The 26,826-nt window shown below is 35.2% G+C and overlaps 1 protein-coding gene and 1 long non-coding RNA gene across 4 annotated transcripts in view; one reads left to right on the top strand and one right to left on the bottom strand.

Moving 5' to 3' along the window:
• Positions 1 to 22,423, top strand: part of GXYLT1 (glucoside xylosyltransferase 1) — a 46,338-nt gene extending 23,915 nt beyond the window's left edge. For all 3 annotated transcript variants that reach the window (XM_073882108.1, XM_025883159.2, XM_025883160.2), the window contains 4 exons: positions 820 to 1,071; positions 9,464 to 9,587; positions 9,899 to 10,071; positions 16,619 to 22,423. In XM_073882108.1, coding sequence (XP_073738209.1) covers positions 820 to 1,071; positions 9,464 to 9,587; positions 9,899 to 10,071; positions 16,619 to 16,780 — 711 coding nt within the window. In that variant the 3' untranslated portion in view covers positions 16,781 to 22,423. The remainder of the gene's footprint in view (positions 1 to 819; positions 1,072 to 9,463; positions 9,588 to 9,898; positions 10,072 to 16,618) is intronic.
• LOC141370773 (uncharacterized) overlaps positions 15,373 to 26,826 on the bottom strand; it is a 24,268-nt gene continuing 12,814 nt past the window's right edge. Inside the window, exons 2-4 of the long non-coding RNA XR_012375109.1 lie at positions 17,986 to 18,067; positions 16,297 to 16,444; positions 15,373 to 15,566 (exon numbers count right to left, since the gene is read on the bottom strand). This is a non-coding gene — a long non-coding RNA (uncharacterized lncRNA). The remainder of the gene's footprint in view (positions 15,567 to 16,296; positions 16,445 to 17,985; positions 18,068 to 26,826) is intronic.

The following is a 26,826-nucleotide window of genomic DNA, read 5'->3' on the forward strand; positions in this document are numbered from 1 at the left end:
AACTCTTCTCTTTATATTCTTAACTAAAAAGATTTAGGTTAATCTAATAATTGAGTTCTAATACACTGATACATGCAGTAAATTTAAATTTGCAGGAATTGGATTCTAAATTTTGTGGGTAAGACAGATATAAAAAGTTTTCCTTGAAAAATCCCTGTAGAAGACACATTCAGCATCTCTCAGAAAGTAATAATATAGCCAGTCCTTCTTTCAAGACACCTCTTGTCTTCACCCTTGCTAAGTATATGCACATTTACTTTGATTTGTTGGGAGACAGTGAGCACGAAAATAAAAGAGCATGGATTCCAGAGCTAGGTGGTCTGGGTTCCAGTTTTGGCTCAATCATTTACTAGTTGAGACCAAAATGGTACAGTGGTGCCAGCCATTAGTGTTACAGGCCAAGGGAACAAATTCAGAAGATCTTCATTTTATTGGTTTATTTCTGTATTTATTTTAGGAAATTAAGATTCAGGATATAAATTCAGCTAAGTTAATGTTATTTTCCATTACTAAAAACATGTCCCTAATCTTTGAGAATATTGCTTTTATTTTATTTTATTTATTTTTCCAATTGTTAGTATTTATTTTTTTGTTCTGATTTGTTTTTATAGCTTTTGTTCTCTGAAAGTTAATATAAAGATTAGCATAGTATCTCTATATATACTATTGTAAAAAAATGACAGTTTAGGCAAGATTACTTTAAAAAATTAACATAATTAACTTGTCTCATAGGTATTTCTTTTACAACTAAAGCCTTTTTTATGTTTTATATTAAATAAATAGAATTATAATTAATGTTTCAAATATCTCTTCTCATAGTTAATCCTGAAAGAAGTTGACTCACTATTATACGTCGACACTGATATCCTTTTTTTACGGCCCGTTGATGATATTTGGTCTTTACTAAAGAAATTTAATTCCACACAAATTGCTGCAATGGCGCCAGAACATGAAGAGCCACGAATAGGATGGTATAATCGCTTTGCCAGGCATCCATATTATGGAAAAACTGGAGTAAACTCTGGAGTTATGTTGATGAACATGACTAGAATGAGAAGGAAATATTTCAAGGTAAGTCACTGATACAGGTAGTTGGTTAACAGTTCTCTCTTTTCCTTCCACAAAATGTTTGGTTTCCAATTTAGTTTTGTTTTATTAAGAACTAGATTAAACTACTTAGAATTTTCCCACTTATTTAGAATAATTGAAGAAAAGTGTGTCCTTAGTATTCTGTTTATTGGACCATTGTGGTAGATCAAGCCAGGTGTCCTCACAATGAAGTAAAATAACAATGCATTAAGTAGTGAACGTCATCTTTCTAGATTGTTATTCTAGGTAATAGTTGTCATTTTGTAGTTGTGTAACTGTAGAACATCTTGGGGGTGATACAGAGATGTGAAGAGCTTAAGACTCTGGACCCTGTTGGCCAGGTTTAAAACTCTAAGACCTTGAGTGAGTTTTGAACATCTCTGGGCTTTAGTTTTCTCAGATGTGAGATGAGGATGGTAGGTAACATTACTTACATCATAGGACTTTTATAAAGATTGAATTAGAACAGTGGCTAACACATTATAAATGTGAGCTGTTTGGGGCTATTGGAAGTTAACATTAAAAAAAGAAAATTCTTGGGGTGCCTGGGTGGCTCATTCGGTTAAGCATCTGCCTTCAGCTCGGGTCATGATCTCGGGGTCTTGGGATTGAGCCCTGTGTTGGGCTCCCTGCTCATTGGGGAGCCTGCTTCTCCCTTACCCTCTGCCCCTCCCTCCCACTGTGTGCCTTCTCCCTCTCTCCCTCTCTCAGATAAAAAAAATCTTGCATGTTTCTTATCTCTCAAATTATGGAGTCAGTGGAAGAATCAGGCTATTTAGATTCTCTGTGCATTCTGAATAGAGGAGTATGTTGTATGGTTTACCAATTTTATGTTGATGAGTTTTATGTCATTGTAGTTTGTGGGCACTGGAGTCAAACTGTCTTTATGTTTAACCTTGCCACCTGTGCATTTATTTAACCACTAGCTGGTTAACTTTAAATGTCAATTCTCTCAACTGAAAAATAGATAATAAATGGGCTTATGTAGGTTGTCAGTTTAAAGGAGATCCTTTTAGAATACTTAGTGCATTTCTTCAACAAATGGTGCTGGGAAAACTGGACCATTTTCTTACAGTATACACAAAAATAAACTCAAAATGGATTAAAGATCTAAATGGGAGACCTGAAACCATAAAAATCCTAGAAGAGAGCACAGGCAGTAATTTCTAACATCAGCTGTAGCAACATTTTTCTAGATAAGTCTCTTGAGGCAAGGAAGACAAAAGCAAATATAAAATAAACTATTGGGACTACATCAAAATAAAAACCTTTAGCACAGCAAAGGAAACCATCAACAAAACTAAAAGACCATCTACTGAATGGGAGAAGGTATTTGCAAATGACATACATAATAAAGGGTTAGTATCCAAAATATATAAAGAGCTTTAACAACTCAACACCCAAAAAATAAATAATTCAAATAAAAAATGGGCAGAAGACATCTGCAGATATTATTCCAAAGACATCCAGATGGCTAATACACACACGAAAAGATGCTCAACATCACTCATTCTAAGGGAAATACAGATCAAAACTACAAAGATACCACTTCATACCTGTCAGAATGACTAAAATCAAAAACACAAGAAACAACAAGTGTTGGTGAGGATGTGGAAAAAAAGGAAGCTTTATCTAGTGTTGGTGGGAATACAAACTGGTGCAGCCGCTATGGAAAACAGTATGAGGTTGTTAAAAAAATTAAAAATAGAATTACGGTGTGATACAGTAACTCCACTATTGGATATTTTCCCAAAGAATACAAAAACACTAATTCAAAAGGATATATGAACCCCTATGTTTATTGCAGCGTTATTTACAATAGCCATAAAATTATGGAAGCAAGCAACCCAAGTGTCCATTGATAAATGAATGGATAAAGAAGATGCGTGTGTGTGTGTGTGTGTGTGTATGTATACACACACACACACACACACACACAATGGAATATTAACCATAAAAAGGAATGAAATCTTGCCATTTGCAATAACATGGGTGAATCTAGAGAGTATAATGCTAAGTGAAATAAGTCAGAGAAAGACAAATACCATGTGATTTCATTCTTTATGGAATTTAAGAAAGAAAACAAATAAAAAAAGACAAACCAAGAGACAGACTCTTGACTATAGAGAACAAACTGATGATTACCAGAGGGGTGGTTGGAGGGGAGATTTGTGGAATAGGTGATGGGGATTAAAGAGCACACTTATGATGAGCACTGAGTAATGTATGGAATTGTTGAATCACTATATTGAATGCTTGAAACTAACATAACATTGTATGATAATTATACTGGAATTAAAATGAAAAAAATATAATGCTTAGTGCAGAGCATGGCACATAGTAAGCACTTAAATGTTAGCTAAATACAGTGACTTCTGAAATACCCATATAGACGTGCTGTTTATCCCTTTCCATCTGGTTGGGGCTATATTAAACATTAAGGAATATTATGTCTTTTATGATACAAGAAAATACGTATATGTGTATGTATGCATATATGTCAGATTTTTTTTTTTTTTAAGATTTTATTTATTTGAGAGAGAGAATGAGAGATAGAGAGCACGAGAGGGAAGAGGGTCAGAGGGAGAAGCTGACTCCCTGCTGAGCAGGGAGCCTGATGCGGGACTCGATCCCGGGACTCCAGGATCATGACCTGAGCCGAAGGCAGTCGCTTAACCAACTGAGCCACCCAGGCGCCCCATGTCAGATGTTTTTCTTATGGCTTCTGGTAGACCAGACTTCACACCATTATTTATTACTCCTTTTTGTGTGTCGTATTTAAATTTTGGCCTCATTTAGAGTTGTTTCCTTGATTCATCTTTGGTGTATGCAGCAGAACTGCTTGCAGCCATGCCCATGCTTCGACATTTCAGTCTTAGTACTGTTTGTACCCATCATTCTTTTTCTGTAGATCTAGTAAACTTAGTTTTTTTGCTGTTGTTTTTGCCTTCTCATTTTCTGAACCTTTTCGAAACCTTGATTTCATTTCAATTTTGTCTCCCACAATTGAATGCTTTAACGAGGCTAGTGTAACCTGTGCTCTTGCTTAACAGTGAACATTTCTTCAGCTACCTAATTTGTTAATATAGCTTAAATTTTAAAATTTCATGTACCATAAAGTTGTACTCAATAAAACAGGCATAATACCATGAGTTCCTCCTATTCTGATTGTTAGTTTATGCACAGTAATATTATACCAGAAGATGGTGCTATAAGATTACCTGCTAAGGAATAATATGACTTCTCAGTAACTCTTCATTTGAAATTCATAGAATTACGAGAAGCTTACTATTGCAAAGAACCTTAGAGATAATTTAGTAAACACCATTATTTTTTAAACATTTCAAAATTAACAACTCTCCAGTTCAAATCTATGATTGTCTTTTACTTATTTAAATGTCACTCCTAAATACTTTCAACGTCCCCCCCCCCCTTTTTTCTGTCATGGCATGTTCTAAAATCAACTAGAGCTGTAGATACAGGCGTTGAAATCATTTCTAAACTTTCAAACTTTGTTTTCTTTTCTTTTCTTTTCTTTTTTTTTTAAAGATTTTATTTATTTGACAGAGACAGCGAGAGCAGGAACACAAGCAGGGGGAGTGGGAGAGGGAGAAGCAGGCTTCCTGCTGAGCAGGGAGCCCGATGTGGGGGACCCTGGGATCATGATCTGAGCCGAAGGCAGACGCTTAACAACTGAGCCACCCAGGCGCCCCTCAAACTTTGTTTTCATCTGTGTGTAGTAGCCTTAATGAAGAAGACTATGAGATGCATGATTATATATTAATTACATTAATACATTAATTCAGTAGGTACAGTTTACTTCAACCTACCATCCCTGTGTTGCCCAGTGGGAACAACACAGATTTGCTTTGTTTTCAAATATTACTATATTTATGATTGCTAATATGTTTCTATAAAATTTATTTTTGATTCCTTTTTTCATATGTTTGTCTTTGTTTTTCCTGATTGTTTTCCAGACTGTATTTGTAGCAAACATTGCCTTGTTTTTTCCTACTAATTCTACAGTTTCTGGCTCTAGTGATATAACTGATTACTTATACTAACTTTCTAAATTGTTCCGTACACATCTGTGAATGTTGCTCCATGGTAGTTATTGCATGAAAAGCTGTAAGACTACCCATTTAAGATAATGGCCATATTTTAAATTCTTAATTTGCTTTGCTGTCACCCAGTCCCTACCATTCATGACTGTTCATTTCCAAACTAATGTATTATATGCATTAAAAATTAAAATAGTAAAAATTCTGCTTTTTTGTTTCTCATTATGCTTGGTAGATAATGATAAAGTGGTTAAGCTATTGCTTTGTATTTTGTGTTACGATTATATTTGCAGTATTGAATCCCTATTTGGATATTTTTTAGCCTTTTTCTATTTATTAGGGAAAACCAAAGAATATAAATAAGGCATCTTTAAAAATTTTTTTTGTTGTTTTTATTTACTTTTTAAGTGTACTCAACGTGGGGCTCAAACCCACAACCCTGAGATCAAGAGTCACATGCTCTACTGACTAAGCCAGCCAGGTGCCCCCAAATAAGGCATCTTGAGAATCCTTCTCTTGTATATTTGCTGTACTCTGTTCACATCCTGCCATATATTACTTTGTAAAGTAATCTTTGTCTGTTTTCTCCACCTACTGAGGGCAGGATGTGTGTTTTGTACAACTTTGTATTGGGAATATTTAGAATGGGGCATGAGGGGCGCCTGGGTGGCTCAGTTGTTAAGCGTCTGCCTTTGGCTCAGATCATGATCCCAGGATCCTGGGATCAAGCCCTGCATCTGACTCCCTGCTCAGTGGGAGGCCTGCTTCTCCCTCTCCCACTCCCCCCTGATTGTGTTCCCTCTCTTGCTGTCTCTCTCTCTGTCAAATAAATAAAATCTTTAAAAAAAAAAATAGAATGGGGTATGACATAAAATAGCAACTTAGTAGGTAATTCCTGACAGAGGATAGATGAAAGTTTTAGAAACTGGGCCATTAGTGAGTTATTAAAAAATATTGGAAAGAACATTTCCACATCCATGAAGTAGACATGATGGTTATTTTTACATGTTTGTAAAATGTATGTGATGGAGAACTTTTATTCTATTTTATATATATGTATAGCTTATGAGAACAGAGTATCTGAACATCTTACTAACAAGGGTAGAACTCTTTTCAAAGATTAGTGCAGTAACTGATCTTTGGGAATTGATGAGTTCCCAGTTTCTAGCACCGTTGGAACATGCCATGAATAGCCAGCTATCAGTCTTATATTTGTATATAAGATAGACTCATAATGATAAGTATTTTCAAAAGCATACATTCTGAAACGAAATTAATTGATCTTAATATGTGCACATTTTGGTGGTAGGTTGGCTAAAATTAGTAAATTAGAACTACATTTTTCTTTTTAAAAATTACAAAACGAGGGGCACCTGGCTGACTCAGAGGAGCATGTGACTCTTGATGTTGGAGTTGTGAGTTCAAGTTCCACGCTGGGTATAGAGATTACTTAAAATAAATGAACTTAAAAAAATTTATAAATTGCAAAATGAAATCAGGCTTATAAAAATTGAAATAATTCATTGTATGTAGAATAAAAAGTCTCCCCTTATATAGCATTCTTCCCAGTTTCATTTCTTTGCCCAATGATGTTATAAACTTTGCTATATATTTTTCAGACCTATTAAAAAATGTGTTTTGAAACAGATATACATGTACATAAGCACTTACATCTTTTTTATGCCTTTTATACATCTTCAGTTTGCCTTTTTTACTTAGTAAATATGTAATTGACTCATTTTTATGTCAGTACATAGTCTGTCACATTTTTAATGTGTAAATGAGATAGCAGAGAATGGATGATTTGGTTTTATTGTTTGTGTGTACTAGTATGAGCATGTAGTTATATGGCTGGAAATATCTCATATTTTAGCTTATACTTTCCTGACTATACTACTAGTGTGGAAAATTATATTTTCATTTAATTTTTGGCCATTTGTTTCCTCCTTTGTGAATGGCTGTTTGTCCATACCCCTTGACCATTTCTCTACTTTACAATTTTTTTCTATAACCTGAACTCCTTTTATATGTCATGCCTCTTTTTTTAATAAAATTTTTATTTAAATTGAATTTAGTTAACATATAGTGTATTATTAGTTTCGGGGTAGAATTTAGTGATTCATCAGTTGCATATAACACCTAGTGCTCACTACATCAAGTGCCCTCCTTATTGCCCATCACCCAGTTACTCCATCCCCCCCATCCCCCTTCCCTCCAGCAACCCTCAGTTTTTTCCCTATAGTTAAGAGTCTCTTATGGTTTGTCTCCTCTCTTTTCTTTTTTTTCCCCTCCCATATGTTCATCTGTTTTGTTTCTTAAATCATATGGTATTTGTTTTTCTCTGACTGACTTATTTCGCTAGCATAATACCCTCTAGTTCCATCCAAATTTTTTACACATGGCAAGATTTCATTCTTTTTGATGGCTGAGTAATATTCCTGTGTGTGTGTGTGTGTGTGTGTGTGTGTGTGTGTGTGTGTGTGTGCGCGCGCGCCACATCTTCGTTACCCATTCATCTGTTGATGGACATCTGGGCTCTTTCCATAGTTTGGCTGTTGTGGACATTGCTGCTGTAAACATTGGGGTGCATGTGCCCCTTTGAATCACTTTTTATATCCTTCGGGTAAATACCTAGTAGTGCAATTGCTGGATCATAGGGTAGTTCTATTTTTAACTTTTTGAGGAACCTCCATACTGTTTTCCAGAGTGGCTGCATCAGTTTGCATTTCCACCAGCAGTGTAAAAGGGTTCCCCTTTCTTCACATCCTTGCCAACATCTGTTTTTTTTTCCCTAAGACTGCAACTGGACCTTGTAATTTGATCTTTCATTGATTTTTTTCTTTGAATAGGTATATATATTTATATATATTTATATGTATTATATTTGAATGGAAAGAATCCAATGAAGATTTGAACATGGCCTGGTACAAGGTGCCCACCAGCCCTGTCTATCGAATGAGTTGCTAGTCTTTGTTCTTGTACAATTAAGAGTTTCCTTTTCAGATGCTAAGAATATTTAGTTAACTTGCTAAATGACTTATTTCGGAGTTGTCCTTTCAATAAAGTATTTTCTTATTTTTTCCTTAAGTAAGACTTCTTTCAGTCATCTTCCAGATTGTTTGGGGGGAATTTCTGATTATTTTATAATTATTGTGTTTACTGTGTTCTGAAAACTTCACACAAGGGTAATACAGTTAGAGCAGATAATATTTAGTTTAAATATATATCTTTTCCCCTTAGGAATTCTGGCTTTTCTTTGTCTTTCTTAGAGGATAGATTGTTTTTACACCCATTGCGTTTATTATATATCCTAGACTAGATTATCACAATGTCTTTCAAACTGTGTATGGAGGATCAATTTTGTTTTTTAAATGTACAATTTTTCGTGAGCTAATACTTTTGTAAAAATGATGTAAGTTACTAGAAAAGTATTAGATTAAATAGACCTAAAATTCTGTTGAGTTGCTGTAAAGGTTTCTAAATGTTACTCTTAATTTCTGTACTTAATATTGTGAAGGACTTTAAAAATTCACTGTTGTGCACATTGAAAACTGTACTTTGAGGAGTATTGGGCTAAGTCTGAAGAGTTTAAGAGTCGAATGAATTGAAAAGGCTTAGTATTCAGCTCCACTGCTTCTCACCCACATTCACAAGATCTAGAGCTCTCCGTCAACTCTTGTTTCCTTGGGTATTTGACTTTGTGTTTTTTAAAAAAATGAGCTATGGGCAACTTTATAGAAGCTGAAAAGGCCCCTGATGAAATTCACTGTTTTTGATTTACCAGTTTCAAATTGATCTCTTTGAAATGTCAGTTATAAAAGATTTACAAATCAGTCTGAGTGATAGTGATCCTGGTAACAATAATAGCTAACACTGAGATGTGTCATGTGTCAGGTACTCTCTAAGTACTTTTTATTTATATGTTAATAGGTTGAACCCATAATAACTGTGATATAGACCTAGGTACTGTGTCTAGGCATATGACGTAGGTACTAAAACTATCTGCATTTTAGGATGAGGACACAGTCATTGTACTTTAAACTATCACCTACTTTCTCTTTCCCAATCTTTCCTGACTTACTAGTTTTATCACTTCTATGTTGTAGCTTCAGATACCTTCTTTTATTATCTTTACTGTTCCCAGATAGACAGCCCTACTCACATTTAGGTTTACGTTAGTCACTTGGTTTTATAACAGAAGAAGTTTGCATTTCTTGGTGCTCTGTGATGCTAAGGGAAGAATGGGGAACTATCATTGTGCTGCCATATTAAACATGGAAGCCTGAGGATCTTCTTAATGTATTTACCAACAGAATGACATGACAACTGTACGGCTGCGATGGGGAGATATACTTATGCCATTGCTTAAAAAATACAAACTTAACATCACATGGGGGGATCAAGATCTGTTGAATATCATCTTTTTTCATAATCCAGGTAATCATTTAAATTTCTTTTATTCTTTGCATTTGTAAAAAAAATCATAGATAATATTTAGTCAAAAATGAAATGCAGTTATTTGATTTTGGCTTATATTAATGATTATCACTATGTTTAAGACTGGGTAAAACTTTTTTTTAAACTTTTCTTAATATTGTTTTTGTAGGAAAGGATCTAAATGCCAAACATTTTTCACTGTTTTAAATCTTCTCCTGTAAGAGCTGTGTTTTTAAACTAAAAGCTTTGCAGAATGTTGATTCTATGGAATTGGGGTTATTTGCTTCATTGTTTTATTTTTCTTCACATAGAAAGCCTTTTTGTTTTTCCGTGTCAATGGAATTATCGACCAGATCATTGTATATATGGAAGCAATTGCCAGGAAGCAGAAGAAGAAGGAATCTTTATTCTTCATGGGAACAGAGGTGTTTACCATGATGATAAGCAACCAGCATTTAGAGCCATTTATGAAGCACTGAGAAATGTAAGAATGTGTTTTTTTTTTAACTTTCTATGTTGAAATTCTTACAAACTTAGAGAATTTGCAAGAATATACAAAGAATTCCCATATCCTTTACTCATGTTCATTAGTTATTAACATCTTACCTTATTTGCTTTACCATTGGTTCTCTTTCAGTATAGACAGGTTTTGTTCTGAACCATCTGAATGTAGGTTACACACATCATGCTCTTTTGCTCCTTAAAGATTGTAATGTGTTTTCACTAAGAACAGGGACATTCTCTTATTAACCACACAGTACAGGTATCAAACTCAGGAAATTTCATATTGATACAGTTCTTTCATGTGTATTCTCTTTCGATATAGAACAGTTTCTCAGTTTTTGTCTTTTATGACATTGGCGTTTTTGGAGAATAGAGCCTCTTTACCTTTTGTTCATATTAGAATGTTCCTCATATTGCCTTGTCTGATGTTTCCTTATGATTAGGTTCGGCGTATGCCCTCCTGGTCAAAGTACTGTGTAAGCAGTGTGAGCTTCTCAGGTGTCACCTTCACAGTCACCTTTGTCTACCTGCCTTTCCTTGGCGATGCTGCTTTTGATCACTCACTCAAAATGTTCAGTTTCTCCACTGTGTAGTTGTCTTTCCTCTTGTAAGCAGTCTGTGGGGAGACTCTTTAAAACCATGTCAGTACCTCCTCATCAAAATTTCCATGCCACATTGAGCATCCATTGTTGGTTCTTGTTTAAACCAGTCTTTACTATGGTCGCTGCAGACTGAGGATTGTCAGCCCTAGTTGTCCTTCTCCGTGCAACTTTGGCACTCAGCATTCTCCTGTAAGGAAGAACCATCCCCTTTTACCCATTTATTGACTGATACATTATTAGTAAGAAATCATTGATAGGTGTTTTTTTTCGATGATTTATAATGTATTATTTGTGTTGATGCCTAAGTTGTTTCCAATTTGGCCATTGGAGTCCCTTTTGCCAAACTCGTGTGCCCATCTGACATATTCCCTTCATTATTTTGGGTTATTTTGGTTGACTTCAGTTTCATGTGTTGTGGTCTGAAAATATGCATGGAATGATCTCGATCTTTTTATACTTGTTGAGGGCTGATTTGTGACCCAGTATGTGATCTATTCTGGAGAATGTTCAACATGCACTCGAAAAGTGCACCCATTTATTTAAAAAGTCTGTCTTTAACCCAAAGATTTGAGATACTGACTTTATCACATACTGAAGTTCCATTTGTAATTTCCGAATTTTCTCTTTTGTTCCACTGGTTTGTCTAATGCTGCACTGTTTTAGTTATAAAGGCATTGTACTGTGTTTCAGTATCTGGGGGGTTACTCCCTCTTCAGAGCCTGTTCTTAGTGTTTTCCTAGCTATTGCATATTTATTTTTCCACAAATATTAACTCATTTAACTCAAAAAACAAACATTAACTCATTAACTCAAAAAACTATTTTTATTGGGAGCGAATTAGTTTCTTATATTAGGAACTGCTGACGTTTTGATGGTGTTGAGACATCTTAATCAAGAGCAAGGACTATCTTTCCATTTGTTCTTTCAGGAATGTTTCATAGATTTCTTCATTCAGATTTTGAACATATCTTAAGTTCATGCTTAGGTATTTTATCTTTTGTTGCCTTTGTAAATGGGGTTTCCTTTTTTAAGCATCTGCTTTATATTGAATTTGAGAAAACTGTACTGCCCCTTTCCCACCCTTGCCCCAGATATCTTCTTCTTCTTTTTTTCTTGTTCTTGCAGTCCTCTTTTATGTGATTAAGGTGGGTTGACAGGGAGAGATGACTGTACTTTACATGTCTCAGTTTGAATCATAAACCAGGTCTCCATGAATATGTTGGGGACCAAAACTTGGGGCAAGTCCAGATGAAGATTCGATTTATGATTTTGCTTAATGAGCTATATCCTCCTGTCTATGCAGTTAATTCACTGATACTTGGGGAGAAGTATATGTGACCACTTATGTCTCATGCAGATGTACTCTTTGTTCTGCTAGACTGTGCCTAATCTTATGGGGACGTGAAGACAGAACATAAGTAAATAATAGGAGTGCTAGTTTGGTTTAAGTGTGGGGGTCAGGAGAAGAGCTGATTGCCTCTGTTTTTTAGACTCTTATTCTTTTTATTGCTAATGATTGGTCTAGTACAGCCTCATAAATAGGAATGAGGATGAAAATACTTAACTGTAATCCATTGTGACAGAGACTGTACTGGAACCATAAGACAGTATAAGAACTTTGTTTGCCTTGAAGAGCCTGAGGAAGCCTTGTGCCTCACTCACAGGAGGCCTTTGAAGTGGGCCTTGGATGAGGAAGAGTTTTCCAGGAGCGGGGTCTATCTGGGCAGAGTACTGCCTGAGAAAAAGGCTCAGGGGTTTTAACACAAAAAAAACACTTTTTTCATGAAAAGTCCATGGAGAGGTCAGGTGTGGAGCCGTTCAGTTGGAGTGGAGTGCTGGGTGATGGTAGGCAGTGGCTGGGCTGGGATCAGTGTGGTGATGATATGCTGCATCAAGGTGATGATCTGCAATGATAAGGAATTGAAGTTTTTTCCTGGAAATCAGTGTTTCTCAAACTTGGTGGTAGGCAAAGTGCTAATGGCATGGTAGGCTACCATTTTGTATGTTATTTGCTAAGTTTCTTCTCCTGTAAACTAGACAGATAAAGTTTCTGTATAATCAGTTTATCATGATATAGCTATGCTCACTGAAGAATTCTAAAATTTAGTGTTGATGTTCATTTAATGTAGCAGACCTTATATGCCTCCAGAAATCAATTTTGTATATTAATGCTTTATCATGTTTTGTCAAAAGGTGATAAAAATGAAGAAAAGTACTTTTGGGGTTCTGAGACTGCAGAATAGAAAAGAAATGCATTCTTATAAAAATATGATTTCTTTGTTTCCTTTGAGCACTAAGAAAATCTCCATTATTAAGGAATTAAATTTCACTAATTTTATTTGATCTTTTCTTTGATCTTTGGTAAATATATACCTTTAAAAAGCTGAGTAATGGTTTTAAGCTGACTAATTACACTTGATTTAAAAAATAAATCTTTTAAAATGACTTCAAATACTGAATTGATTATTTGTATTTGTTTTGAATCTGGATTAACTATAGCTGTATCTTTCCATTTTTCAACTTAATGAAGATAATCAGTCTTTTATGGTGCTCTTGGTTAGTGTTTTTATCTTCCCTTATCTATAATTCAATGAGAAGTGTAATTTTTAAAAGCAATGTATTCAGACAAGGGTATTTATGCAAGTTTCAGACAGAAGCTTAGTCATTGCCATTGAATGCAATGAACAATATGAATTATAAAGGATATGAACCATCTTTAAAATGTAAATGCATGTCTGTGTCTTCCAGCAAATCAGGTTTTACAGTCCATACATTTTTGTTAAATATTAGTTGTTGAGTGAATAAAAATATTAAGATTAAAATGGGAACAAAACATTTTATTGCTCTGTAAGGTATTTTCTGCTTCATGTATTTCATTCTGAATTACATTTCTTGGTGGTTCTGTGTTAACTTTGAATTACTTCACATCCTGCTTATATTTGCATAACTGTCTCCACAAGGGAGTCGTCCTGAGTGTTTCCCTTCTGTGCTATGCTCGTCCACCTTGTCTATGGGGGATACGTTCCAAGCCCCCCAGTGGATGTCTGAAACTACAGATAGTACTGAACCCTATATATACTGTTTTTTTCCTATACATACATATCTCTGATTGCCACGGCCCGCGTACAAGGTCGAACAGGGATGAGGGCAAGAGAATGAAACGTAAAAGTATGGGAACAGGAGGGCTGCCCACGGGGGTGCCGCGAGCAACAACTTTATTCTTTCTCACACACTTTATATAGGCTTAGGTTATATAACAATAAGACATAAACAAATTCCACAGGTTCCTCCCTGCCCTTCTCCTGGCTCCGTCCCGAGTTTCTGGTTCAAGGCCAGATTCCTCAAGCGCATAGTTTCTTCCCTGTTTTGTTTACGCGGTATGCCTTTAAAGGGCCAGGTGTGCTATCTTTCAGGGTCTATTAATAACACTGTGGTTTTCTTGGCCTATATACAACTCAGGCTAGCCAGTACAACATGTTTTTGTATGGGGGCAGTCAGGTGGCCATGGTTCAAAGGGATCAGGGAGCCTTTGCTCTACCTGATTAACCCCCTTGTTGCTCATGGCTCCCGACATCTGATAAAGTTTAATTTATAAATTAGACACATAAGAGATTAAGAACAATAATAATGAAGTAGAACAATTATATAACAATATATTGTAATAAAGGCAGAGAAGGAAGAGTGAAAATGAGTCAGGCATAGCATACAGTGTGGAAAATGGAAAAAGGTCTCCAGTCAGGTGAGGCCACATGTGGGCTCTGGGAAGGGGAACACCTAGATGCAAGTTATGTCCTGCACAGCTCTGCAGTGCTACAGATTATGTGAATGGCAGAATGTGCCATGACTTCAGGCTCTATTTATATGGGTGGCAATTTTGGTAATTCATCATCTTTTCTCTAAAAGGTCAAATTAGTTGTGTTATATGTGGACTAAAAGAGCTCTAATTCACGAGGCACTGTTTTTATTTTAGAAAAATCTTCTTCAAAATACTTAGGGAAGAAAAAAATTTTTTTTTTAATTACTCATTTACTTAAGTAATCTCTACACCCAACATGGGGCTTGAACTCATGACCCCAAGATCAGGAGTCGCACGCTTCTCTTACTGAGCCAGCCAGGTGCCCCATGAAAAAAAATTTTTTTAACCACAAACACTGGGATTTAAATAACATGAAAATGAATGAACTGAATATCAGGTACTTCATATTTCTGGAAATTAACTTTTAAACACCTTTGTAATGTCATTTTATTTTCCTTTTTTAAATTTTTTTTTTTATTTTTCCTTATGTTCAGTTAGCCAACATATAGTACATTATAAGTTTTTGTTGTAGTGTTCAACGATTCATGAGTTGCATATAACACCCAGTGCTCATCCCAACACGTGCCCTCCTTAATACCATTACCTGGTCACCCATGTTGTCATTTTATTTTCATTGCTTAGAAAAACGTCATAGTTTGGTCTTCCCGTTATTATTAGCCTCTCAACCACAGTCGTCTAAGGATGTTTTTTGTATGCATTGAGATGTTACTTGATAAAGGTGATAAACCTTGATAAAGGCTGCTCTTTTTCAACATGGCTGCTCTTCTTAACCCCAAATAAATTTTAGGCGTATCCATATACAGCACTTTCAAACAAACAAAAGACCAATCCAGCTTTTATTAGTTTCTCCCAGTTACATGCCAGTTAGTACTGTTTTCAGTGCATTCTTCCTAGTTAAGCATCCTCTCCTCTTTTTGTTTTTAATCTTCTAAACAGTGTTTATCTTCAGTGCATGTGATTGGGTTTAAAAATCATCCCAAGAGTGATGGTTTCATGCAGTTAATGCTCATATTTTCTTTCTGAAGAGATACTGAGGTTCATCATCTCTTTACATCTCTACATTGATAAAAGCCATGTTACAAATTATCCTTTAAGTTTATCCTGTTCTCCAAAGATTGGCTATGGCTTCCCATAGACTCACTAATTGCGATTCAAGTGGCACTTGGTTTCCTCTTCCTCAGTGTCATGGTAGTGAACCTTGGGGATCACCTTAGGTCATTTGAGCCCTCTGAGATGTCAGGTTCTGCATTTCCTTCAGGAGTTTGCATTTTTCACTGACTCTAAACTTTCACATAAAATATTCCATTTTTAAACCCCATCTATCTTTCTAATTGAAAATATGCCTAGTGGCAAATGCCAAATCAAAAAATATAGCTGGTTGAAAGCACTAAAATCACAAGTTATAATACCTGCTACTACAGTGTTTTTCAAAATGTATTCCTTGGGATATTGTATATTTTACAGTAAAAAAGGACTCTGGTCAAAATATATTTTGGAACTGGTGGGCCAAACAACATTCAACACATGTATTTTTCATTTTACTGTTTACAGTTTTTCATGTGCCGGTGTGAGTTCCCATGAAGAGTGTGTGATGTGGAGTGGCTCCCAAATGCATTTACCCATGGGGCTGCTTTGTATAGTTAGGGCTCTTTGGGAAACCCTGAACTGTGCTGTCATTTTGCATTCATTCCTCCCACTGCATGCCTCTCTCAATTCTTTGTAGTCTAGCCTCAACACTATTATCGGAGTGAGTTTTGGCTTTCCTTAGTGTCTCTCAGATACATACCTTCAGAACTTTTGGTCATCATCTCACAGCAGTCGCTGTCTCTGGGCCTTCTCTGCTCTTGCACACGTTCTTGTCTTGGCTTGAAATGCCGTGCCTCCATTACCTCTTCTCTGAAAAACTCCCTGATGCCCTCAGTGATTTACTGTGACTAACGTGAGATCATACATCCATTTAATTCATTGAAAATATTTGTTGAGCATATGTACTTTTTGTGAGACTAAGTGGAAGTTATCAATATTAAATTGAGGAAGTTTAGAGGATAATTGAATTTTCATATATATATATATATATATATCTTTGTCTTTTTATTTTCTTTCTCTAGTGTTCTTTTAAAGATGACAGCATCCGTTCCTTATTAAAACCTTTAGAACTGGAACTACAAAAGACAGTCCATACGTACTGTGGAAAAATTTACAAAATATTTATCAAACAGCTAACAAAAAGCATACAAGATCGTTATGATAGACCACCAAAGGAAAGGTGATCCTTGGTGACCGTTAAATCAAATGAATTAAAACAACAAAATATCAGAGGACATGTATGAAGGAATGGTCTTGGATGAAGTGTTCAGGAAGGAATTATTCATCTTCAGAATAATTGTTTCTCCTGAAGAAGTTAAATGAGTATATATATTCATGTAATGAAGAAGAAGTTAAAGTCTTGGACTCCAGCAAGACATTTTTGATCTCTGATGTTTTGTAATGTTGTTTGCTGTCAATCCAGTATTGATGAAAATATTGAATGGTTTGTAGCCTACAGACTTTGGTTGACTCTTCTCAAGTGAGTAGGAACAGTAGGGGTGTATGGATGGAGAAAATGTACCTCATACACAGTGAAAACACTCAAACTGTGAGTATAGCAATAATTTTATGTCAGCACTAACCTCACTTTAAATGTGTGACAGAAAGTTTACAGGAACAGAACAGGTTCTGTTTCTAAAGCAATGTGATGTAACTGATGTAATCATTGACAATCGATGTGTGCCTTTATACATTTCATCTCTGTTTTAAAATACTCCTGTGACAATCATGTTTAAAATTAGATTATAAGTAAGCTGCATGTTTAAAATGGAGCTATATAAGAAAGTGGGAAAACCATAAAAATGTTGGAGTTTTAGTCTGTGTGTGTTTGTGAAGTGTAGTATTTTCATTTGTTTATGTTAACCTGTGTTGCCAAAACTCAAATCTGAGATTGTTAAAAAGATATTTTTGGAAATTTTCATCACTTTAAATGAAAATTTTCAGCTTTACTGGGCATTCTGGACAAAAAGTATGCTGATCATAAAGTGAGAACCTAACTAGTATACTTACGTGATTGTGGAAAATGTGATGGACCAAAAGGCATAAGCTATATACTTCCTGTGAACAGTAATTTTAGTTACAATGAAGCAGAAAAAAGTGGTCGATTTAAACTTTTTTCTTCTACCTCAGAATGGCTTTACAAGATACTTTTGAAGAAGCAAATGTAGAGAGCTTACTTTAAGTCAGTTGGACAACGTTCATGGATGATTTGGATTAAGAAGATTGTTATATCTGAGTATAGAAAAAGTAGTTTTGATTGGGTTAATGTGCATATCTTCTTTTTTTGAACATCACTTAAGACTTTTTTTTAATTTCGAAGATAAGAAAAAGATTACTTCTCAGTGTTCTTGACTGCTCTCTAACATGACTAGAGAGTCTGAGTACTTACCATGTACCGTGCTGTGGCATGTATCTCATCTTATTAAGTGCTATATGGTTATTCTTCTTTTTCCTTTTTTGATATCTTAATGCTTAGGTAGAGAAGGAAAAATGAAGAAAAAAAAAACTTATGTGAAAAAAGTGATCAGCTTTATAAAGATAGAGTGTCCTCTGTGAAGACATGGCATATGCAAGAAGACATGGTCAGTGCAGTTGTCCCCTGTCTTTTGCAGTTCAGTCAGGGCAAACTGAGAGAGGAAGGTGTAAAGAAAGGCAAATTAGAAGTTGATAACCAGCCCAGCACTCTTTGAACAGATGCGTTTAGAGCACACAATCTGTATGTCCTTGGCAGAATGCCACGGTGAATATAAGCACTTGTGAACTGTGCTGATAATTGAGTTTACTGAGTAGAGAATTAGAATCCTAGAATTTTGAAGTTTGGAGAGTATATATAAGATCATTTCTAATGGTCCCCAAAAGAGAACTTTGCCTGTCTAGATTAGACTCTCGTGGGGAGCTTGTTGAGCATGGATCCCCGGGCTTCCCCTTTAGACTTCTTGGACACTGTGTCTAGGATAGGGGCTGCAAATGTTTTTTTAATGAAGAGATTTTAAAACTACATAAAAGTAGAGAGAACAGTACAGTGGTACTCATCGCCCAGATTAAACCTTAAATATCTTACCATATTTGTGTCATGTATTCCTTTTCCCTTTGCTGAAATATCTTAAAGAAAATGCCGGATAGCCTGTTATTTCACTGCAATGAGTGCTTTGGTAACTACAGTGACATCATACCTCCTTTGACTTCATTTACTATCCATTCCTAAGCAAATTTCCTTAATTGTCTCCAATGGTAGATTAGAGTGCAAAAATAAGTCATCTTATGGTTCTATTTTTAATAAGCATCTCAGATAATTTTGATGTCAGCTAGTTTGGGAAATACTGGGAGCCGTTTTGCCAAGCTGAAGGTTGAAGTTAGGATACCATAATTCTTGGCACAGATTATAAATGTGATTCTGAAATATTAGAGGAATTGGGGTTATTGGCAAGATATGAATTGATATTATTAGTAAGTTTCTTAGGTTTAATTTCCTCAGTGAACAGGGAATCGCAGCCCCATGGGCTCTAATAAAGTGGGTTGGGGCTATGTAGTGTGTGGTCATAATTTAATCCAACTGGACTATATATCTCTGGTTTTATGTTGTGGCTTATTTACACTGTCACACACTCCACATTGTGGATCAGTTAGAAGGTTTTCGTTTGGTTTTATTCAGACCTGACCTAATTGGGCATTTTACCATAAATTGGGATATGGTGAAAACTTTCTACTTAGGGACTATATTTACCTAAAATTTAGGATATCACAGAAAGTCCATAACAATGGTAAAATGAGTTTTCTGAATTTATCTTTAGATAAGGTAACTTTTTCTATGAGAATTCTTAAGAAATGCAGTTCTCAGCATTAGTGAGGTTAAATTTATAGAACGACTTAGAGAATATATTTCTTTTCATAAAACAGTATATCTATGCAGTTTATATAAATTACATTATATATTCTTTGAGTCTTTGTATTAGAACAATTCTGACCTCAGAACTATCTCTGGGCTACAGTATTACCAAAGTGGAATGACTTTAAAATGTAGTCATACTTCATTTGTATGAAATAGCCATCTTAAAAGAACTTGGAAATCTTAAGGAAATATATATTGTGATTTACATTTTAAAGCAATACATAACTTTTTTTTTCCCCTGTGAAGAATAGCTCATAATGTATAAGGTAACCCAGTTATGTTTTGGACACTTTAGAACCTGAAATAATATTACCGCTTAACTCATTGCTCTTTCATCTCGCCTCCTGTAAGATGTTACTGGTGTAATGGCAAAAAACCAATCTGTATATTATATCTGGATTCTTTCCTTGGATGGGGACCTCAGGCATATCCTTTCACCTTCTCTGTGCCTTAGGTTGTAACAATCGATATGCTCGTCCAACCTCATGAGTCTCAGAAGTCATAAGTCAGAAAGTTACGTGACTCCACAGAGATAATGGATCTGCATGCATTCTACATGGCTAATACATGCCACACACGAGCATTAGTGTTGAAGTTCTGTTTTGCCTCCTGTACAGATCATTCTGTTTCCTTAGGGTGAATGTTTTCTGACATGTATTATATCTCCAGTAAGAATTTGCTTATATTATGTAAGGAGGAGATTTTAAGGAAGAGAAAGCAGAGAAGAAAGGAGTGATTATAAATGAATGCTCAAAAAAAAAAAAAAGAAGGAAAAGAGAGAAAGTGAGAAAGGTGAGGAAAGAGAAGAGGGTAAAAGTGAGAATGGCAAAAGGCAGAGTAAGAGAAAAGATGGAATGAGAGTGGGAAAATCGAGAAGTGGAGGTGGAGAGAAATGCTGTGGAAACTGTCACTTTTTGAGTTGTAGGCCCCCCACCCCGTGCCCCTGTCTGCCTGCCTTCTGTTTTTAGTTCGTGAGGCCCTCCGGGGTCAGGAAGGGTACTGGCTTTCATGGAGGCGGGCAGCACAACTACTTTGGTTTGATGTGTCAATACTAGAGTCCTGTTCCAGTCACTGTACTCACTAATTTAGTGATAATGATTCAACATTGTATTTCTTGACTGGATCCCAGTCAGTTGTTGGATTATACAAGACTAACCACATGGATAGTGGGTGGAGGGGACGGCTCAGTTAGGTTGGAAGGGGCCCCAGGAATCTGTTACAACAGTTTTCCAGATGATACTGATAGGAAGCCAGATTTGGGAATCACTGCCCCCCCCATGGCAGTAAATCACATCTATTGATTCCTCAGTACGCATACTTTCAGTGGAACCGTTATAAATGGATTTAAGAGACGAGGAGACAGGAGAAACACATTGAAGGGAAAAGCCTGAAAAGATACTTTTCAGAAGTTTGTATTGTAAGTAATAAATACCTTAATAGTAATCAGAACCTCTTTGAACCATTTTAGAAAGATCATGGATCTGTTGTTGTTTTTTTAAATACCTTTTTTGGTCCTTAGAGTAAATAGAGAAGGATAGTAGTGGTGCAATATGTCAGGTATGGGGCCAGTTATCCATTTATTAAATGTACTTTCAAGTGTCTTAAAACAACAATTGCCTTATTGCATTTTAATATTTAATAGAAGTAGATTAATGATTTGTAACAGTTATCCTTTTTACATTGCCAAAGCAACCCTTTTTTGCCTCTTAAAGTCTGGCTAAGTTGTTCCAGTGTTCGCTGTTTCCTAATTTACTGAACCGGAAACCAGATTTCTAAAACTAAGTTATATAAACTTAAGTCTAAGAGGTGGCAGAGGAATGTTCTGTTTTTTTTTTTTTTAATAAAAATGAATATGATGTTAATTCAAATGTCTAGGAATTAGAGAACCATGAGAAGAATATGGAATAGCATGTTGGACTAGGCAATTTAAAATTGATGAAAATAAATGTCAAATTTACTTTTAAATGGAGAACAATGTATTGTCACCTCATTTCTACCAATAATTCCAAATGTCTAATGGGATTATTTCTTTAGAATTTTCTTTAAACTCTGTTTTTAAACAAAAAAGTGCCTTTCAAAAAAGGGAAAAAAAAGAAAGGAAAATTTCTCTTAACTGCCAATACTGTGAATGCTATTTGGAGGGTCTGTGGTCGGGCATCTTAATATCAGACTTAAGAACTGATGTGGAGCCTTTGCTTATGTTTGGTTTATATATACAATCTGAATTTGTGAGCATATTCACACACATAATACCATAGCAACTCCTTGTAAAACATGAAGAGAACGCAAGTGTTATATTCCATTTAAAAAGTAAAGCGACTTTGACTATGTATGGCAAATAGCTGTTTTCAACTTTGTATAAAATCTCTTCAGGGAATATTGGAATGTTATGCAAAAGTATAATTCAGGGCTTGTATACCCATAGAGTATGTCATCCATTCAAGACTTAGCAGAACCCACATGCATAATATGCATTGTCATCAGTATTTGAGAGCTGGACCAGTGGTTTTTGATGGATGTTATAACAGAAGATCTGTGAAGGAGATCGTGGTTTGCACCTGTTCCCAAAATAAACTGGAAAAGTTGCAGGTGTTTCAATTTTTCACAGGCATTTTACATAAATATATTAATATTTTCAGTAGTAATGGTTCTAAAGCTGCAGGAAGGCATGTTGGCATACTGTGACATGTAGAAATTACTACCTTTAAACTGCTTTTTACCTTAAAATATTATGATTTTAGGATAATTTGGATATCTTCCTCCAAGTATTTTGTGTATCTTAAAATTTATTAAAGGGGAATAAGATTCTAGATTTGGGTGTAACCTGAGAATAATGGAAATTGCTTTGTTCTGTATTGGGGGAGTTCAAGTCATCTTGAGAAACTGTATTGCTGTTGCTAAATAAATATGTACTCCATAAATGTTTAATTTCCTCAAATGGCGTGTCTGAATTATTCTAGCCATCAAAAACAATTTTGGAATCTTTAGGGTTGGGATGCTTGATAACCAGGAGCCTAGGCAGTGGGCAGTTTCTGGAGTGGGTATTTCTGCAGCCGAACAATGTCATCAGGAAATTAAGTACTGTCTATTTTTCCATTACCATTCTCACCATGTGAGCTTGGTCTCACCACATGGCCCCAGAGTGACCACTAACATCCAGATTACAGTCACAACCAGAGGCAGAAATACGTCTTTGTTGTAAGAGGAAGGTTCTACTTGTTCTCATAGCCATAATAGTATCTGTGCCTAAAACAGTCACTTCGCAAAGGCAATAGAACTCACAGTTTACTCAGACCATGACGATTTGCCCCAAACTTAAAGATGGCTTCTCCTTGAAGAATGGCTGCTCAGAGGAAAGGGAACAGTTGGTGAGGTAGAAGGGTTGGGAGCTTGGGAGATAGCTACTGGGTAGGCGACAGGCCATACATTATTTATGGGCCCAAGTATTTCTTATAATTTCCAGGGGGATCACATTTCAGATTAGAGACAAGCACCTTTTCTGTGCCAAGGTGTAATTTTGTTTGAAAGTTCTCTGTATTGTTATGACCTCACAGTTTGCAGTTTTACATATTTTATTATTTATACAATATAAAGGGTTTTAAAAGATTACTGAGGTGATGACTGCTTTCAAGAAGCAGTTCTTTTAAATTCATGAAAAATATATTAATAAATACTTATTAGCAATCTTTATCATATTTTCAATTAAATCTTTTATGAGTTACAAAATGTCCCCATTGAAAAAAAAATTCAAATAATACAGAAAAATATGTGAAGTAATGCTATCCCTATTAAGATACCAACAGCATTTTTCACAGAACTAGAACACATAATCCTAAAATCTGTGTGGAACCACAAAAGACTCCAAATACTCTAAAGTAATCTCGAGAAAGAAGAACAAATTGGAGGTACCACAATCTCAGATTTCAAGACATAGGACAAAGTTGTAGTAATCAAAACAGTATGGCGCTGGCACAAAAATAGACACATAGATCCACAGGACAGAACAGAGAGCCCAGAAATAAACCCACATTTATATGGTCAGTTTATGACAGAGGAGGCAAGAATATATAATGGGGAAAACACAGTCTCTTCAACAAATGGTGTTGGGAAAATGACCAATTTCTTACACCATACATAAAAATAAAACGGATTAAAGACCTAAATGTGAGGCATGAAACCATAAAACTTCCAGAAGAAAGCATAGACAGTAATCTCTTTGACATCAGCTATAGAAACATTTTTCTAGATACGTCTCCTCAGACAAGGGGAACAAAAGCAAAATTAAACTACTGGGACTATACCAAAATAAAAAACTTTTGCACAGCAAAGGAAACCATCACAAAACAAAAAGGCAACCTGATGAAGATAATTTGCAAGTGGTATATCCGATAAGGAGTTGATGTCCAAAATATAAAAAGAACTTAAGTAACTCAACACCAAAAAACCAAATAATCCAATTAAATAATAGGAAGAGGAGCAGAATAGACATTTCTTCCAAAGACCTACAGATCAAAACAGACATATGAAAAGATGCTCAACATCACTAATCATGAAAATGGAAGTTAAGACCATAATGAAATGTCACCATACATTGTTAGAATGGCTAAAATAAAAAACACAAGAAATAAGTGTTGAGGATGTGGAGAAAAAGGAACCCTTGTACGCTGTTGGTGGGAATGCAAACTGTTGCAGCCACTGTGAAAAATAGTACGGAGGTCCCTCAAAAATTTAAAAATAGAATTACCATATGATTCAGTAATCCCACCGCTTGGGTATTTAACAAAAAAAAAAAAAAAAAGGATGAAAACAATTTGAAAAGATCCCCTATATTTATTGCAGCATTATTTACAATAGCTAAGATATGGAAGCAACCCAGCATGTCCATCTATAGAAATGGATAAGTTGTGGTATGTAGAGATACATAGATTATAAATACATGGAAGAAATATGTATACATATACACACGGTGGAATATTGCTCAGCGACGAAAAAGAATGTGATCTTGCCATTTGCAGCAACATGGATAGAACAAGATATAATACTAAGTGAAATAAATCAGAAAAATACCATATGATTTCACTCATGTAGAATTTAAGGAATAACAAATGAACAAAAATAGAAAAAATAAACCCATACTCTTAAATACAGATAACAAACGTAGTTGCCAGAGGGGAGGTGGGTGGGGGGATGGGTGAAATTGATAAAGGGAATTAAAAGTACACATACAGTGGTGAGCACTGAGTAGTATAGAATTGTTGAATCACTATATTGTACACCTGAAGCTAATATAACACTGTTAATTATACTTAAAGTATATGAAATCTTTTGCTGTGCACACATATATATATAAGACACACAATAAAGTTATGGTTGGATCCTACTTTGCACATTTACACAACTTGACTTTTTTCCACATAATATTTTTCCTTGTCAATACATTAGATACACCTCATTCTTTATAACTGCATATTTTATAGTAATGTACTTATGTAGAGATTAGCACACAGACTTCTGAAATATAAATGTGTTACATAATGAGTTTTCATAGTAAATAACCACTTTGCCCATTTTGCTAGTTAAGTGTAATTTAATTTACTCTAAGGGGCATTAAATTGTGGACAAAAAGCCAGTGTACCTCAGGCATCAAAGTAAATGTCAGATTGTTTTATTTTTTATTAAGATCTTTGAATTTTATTTAGATTATGAAAACATGAAGATAACCTCTATATCATTTTATAGAAAAAATATAGTCTTGGAAAACAATAAGCTATTTTCTCTTTTTTTTCATCTATCTCCATCCCTTATTTCCCCCAGCCTCCTACCCACCTCCCTCCAGTAGCCATCAGTTTGTTCTTTATAGTTAATACTCTGTTGCTTGGTTTGTCTCTCTTTTTTTTTTTCCTTTGCTCATTTGTTTTGTTTCTTAAATTCCACATATGAGTGAGACCAAAAGGTATTTGCCTACCCTGACTGACTTATTTCACTCAGCATTATACTTTCTAGCTCTATCCATGTTGTTGCAAAATATAATTTTATTTTTTTAATTAAAAGTCTGAAAAATTCTGTATAGTTTATTCAATACATACTAGTAAAATAAGTAAGACTATTTTTGCGAGACTGGCAAGTCTGAATATTGTTACTTTAGGTTTGTTCTTCTACCTTTACATTTTTTTTTTTTTAAGTATTTTGAGTGGGGTGCCTGCGTGGCTCTGTTGGTTAAGCGTCTGCCTTTGGCGCGGGTCATGAACCCAGGGTTGTGAGATCAAGTCCCGCCCGCGTTGGGCTCCTTGCTCAGTGGGGAGCCTGCTTCTCCTTCTGCCTGCCCCTCTCCCTGCTTGTGCTCTCTGTCTCTGCCAAATAAATAAAATCTTTAAAAATTTTTTTTGAGTAGATTTAAAAGAATTTGTGAAAATTAGCAAAAACTGACCTGTTCTTTGCCTGTACTTTAGCATTTAAAATCTATTAATAGGGCCACTTAACTGGTTAAAGAGTTTTTTTAATCTTTTAGAACAGTGTGAACAGAAATATGATGCAATCACATGTATAATTTTAAGTTTTCTAGTAACCACAAAAGCAGTAAAAAGCCCTTGAAAATAATTTTTAAAATTATTGTATTTATTTTTTAAAGATTTTAAGTAATCTCTACACCAAATGTGGGGCTCGAACTCACAACCCTGAGATCAAGAGTTGTGTGCTATACTAAGCTAGCCATTTAATAATATGTTTTACTTAACCCCACATATCCAAAATATTATCATCTGGACATGTAGTCAGTATGAAAATGTTAGGGAGATAACACTTTTTTTTTCTTACTAAGTAGCATGTATTTTTCACATACACCACATCTCCATTTGAACTTGCTACGTCTCAAGTGTTTAATGGCCACTAGTGGCTGGTGGCTACCATGTTGGATAGTGCAATTCTAGAATGTAAACTCTGAAGGCAAGAACCATTTCTGTTATTACTGTAGTATCTTGGTCACCTAGTACTGTGACTGATCATGGTAGACACTCAAATTTGGTGAATGAATATTAATTCAGAGATGTTTTATAAAATTGTGGATTTTTTTTTTGTAAAATTGGAAGAGTTTGAATTCTGGCCATTTTATTTATAAAGATATTAAATAAAATTCTATTCTAGAAAAAGGTACACCCTCATTAATAGTGAAAGAAAATCAGACTAGAAGGGGTGCATTTTTTTTAATGTAATATAAGTATTTTTTGGTAGCTTGTTTTGTTTTTTAATGAGAGGAAACTCAGTGCTGGCAAGATTATAGTGAATTTGGGAGTCTTTCTCTTTCTTTCTTTCTTTCTTTCTTTCTTTCTTTCTTTCTTTCTTTCT

The sequence above is a fragment of the Callorhinus ursinus genome, unplaced genomic scaffold (genome assembly GCF_003265705.2).
Source record: "Callorhinus ursinus isolate GAN/ISIS: 27379988/994484 unplaced genomic scaffold, GSC_fseal_2.0 scaffold44, whole genome shotgun sequence".
NCBI classification, from domain to species: domain Eukaryota; kingdom Metazoa; phylum Chordata; class Mammalia; order Carnivora; family Otariidae; genus Callorhinus; species Callorhinus ursinus.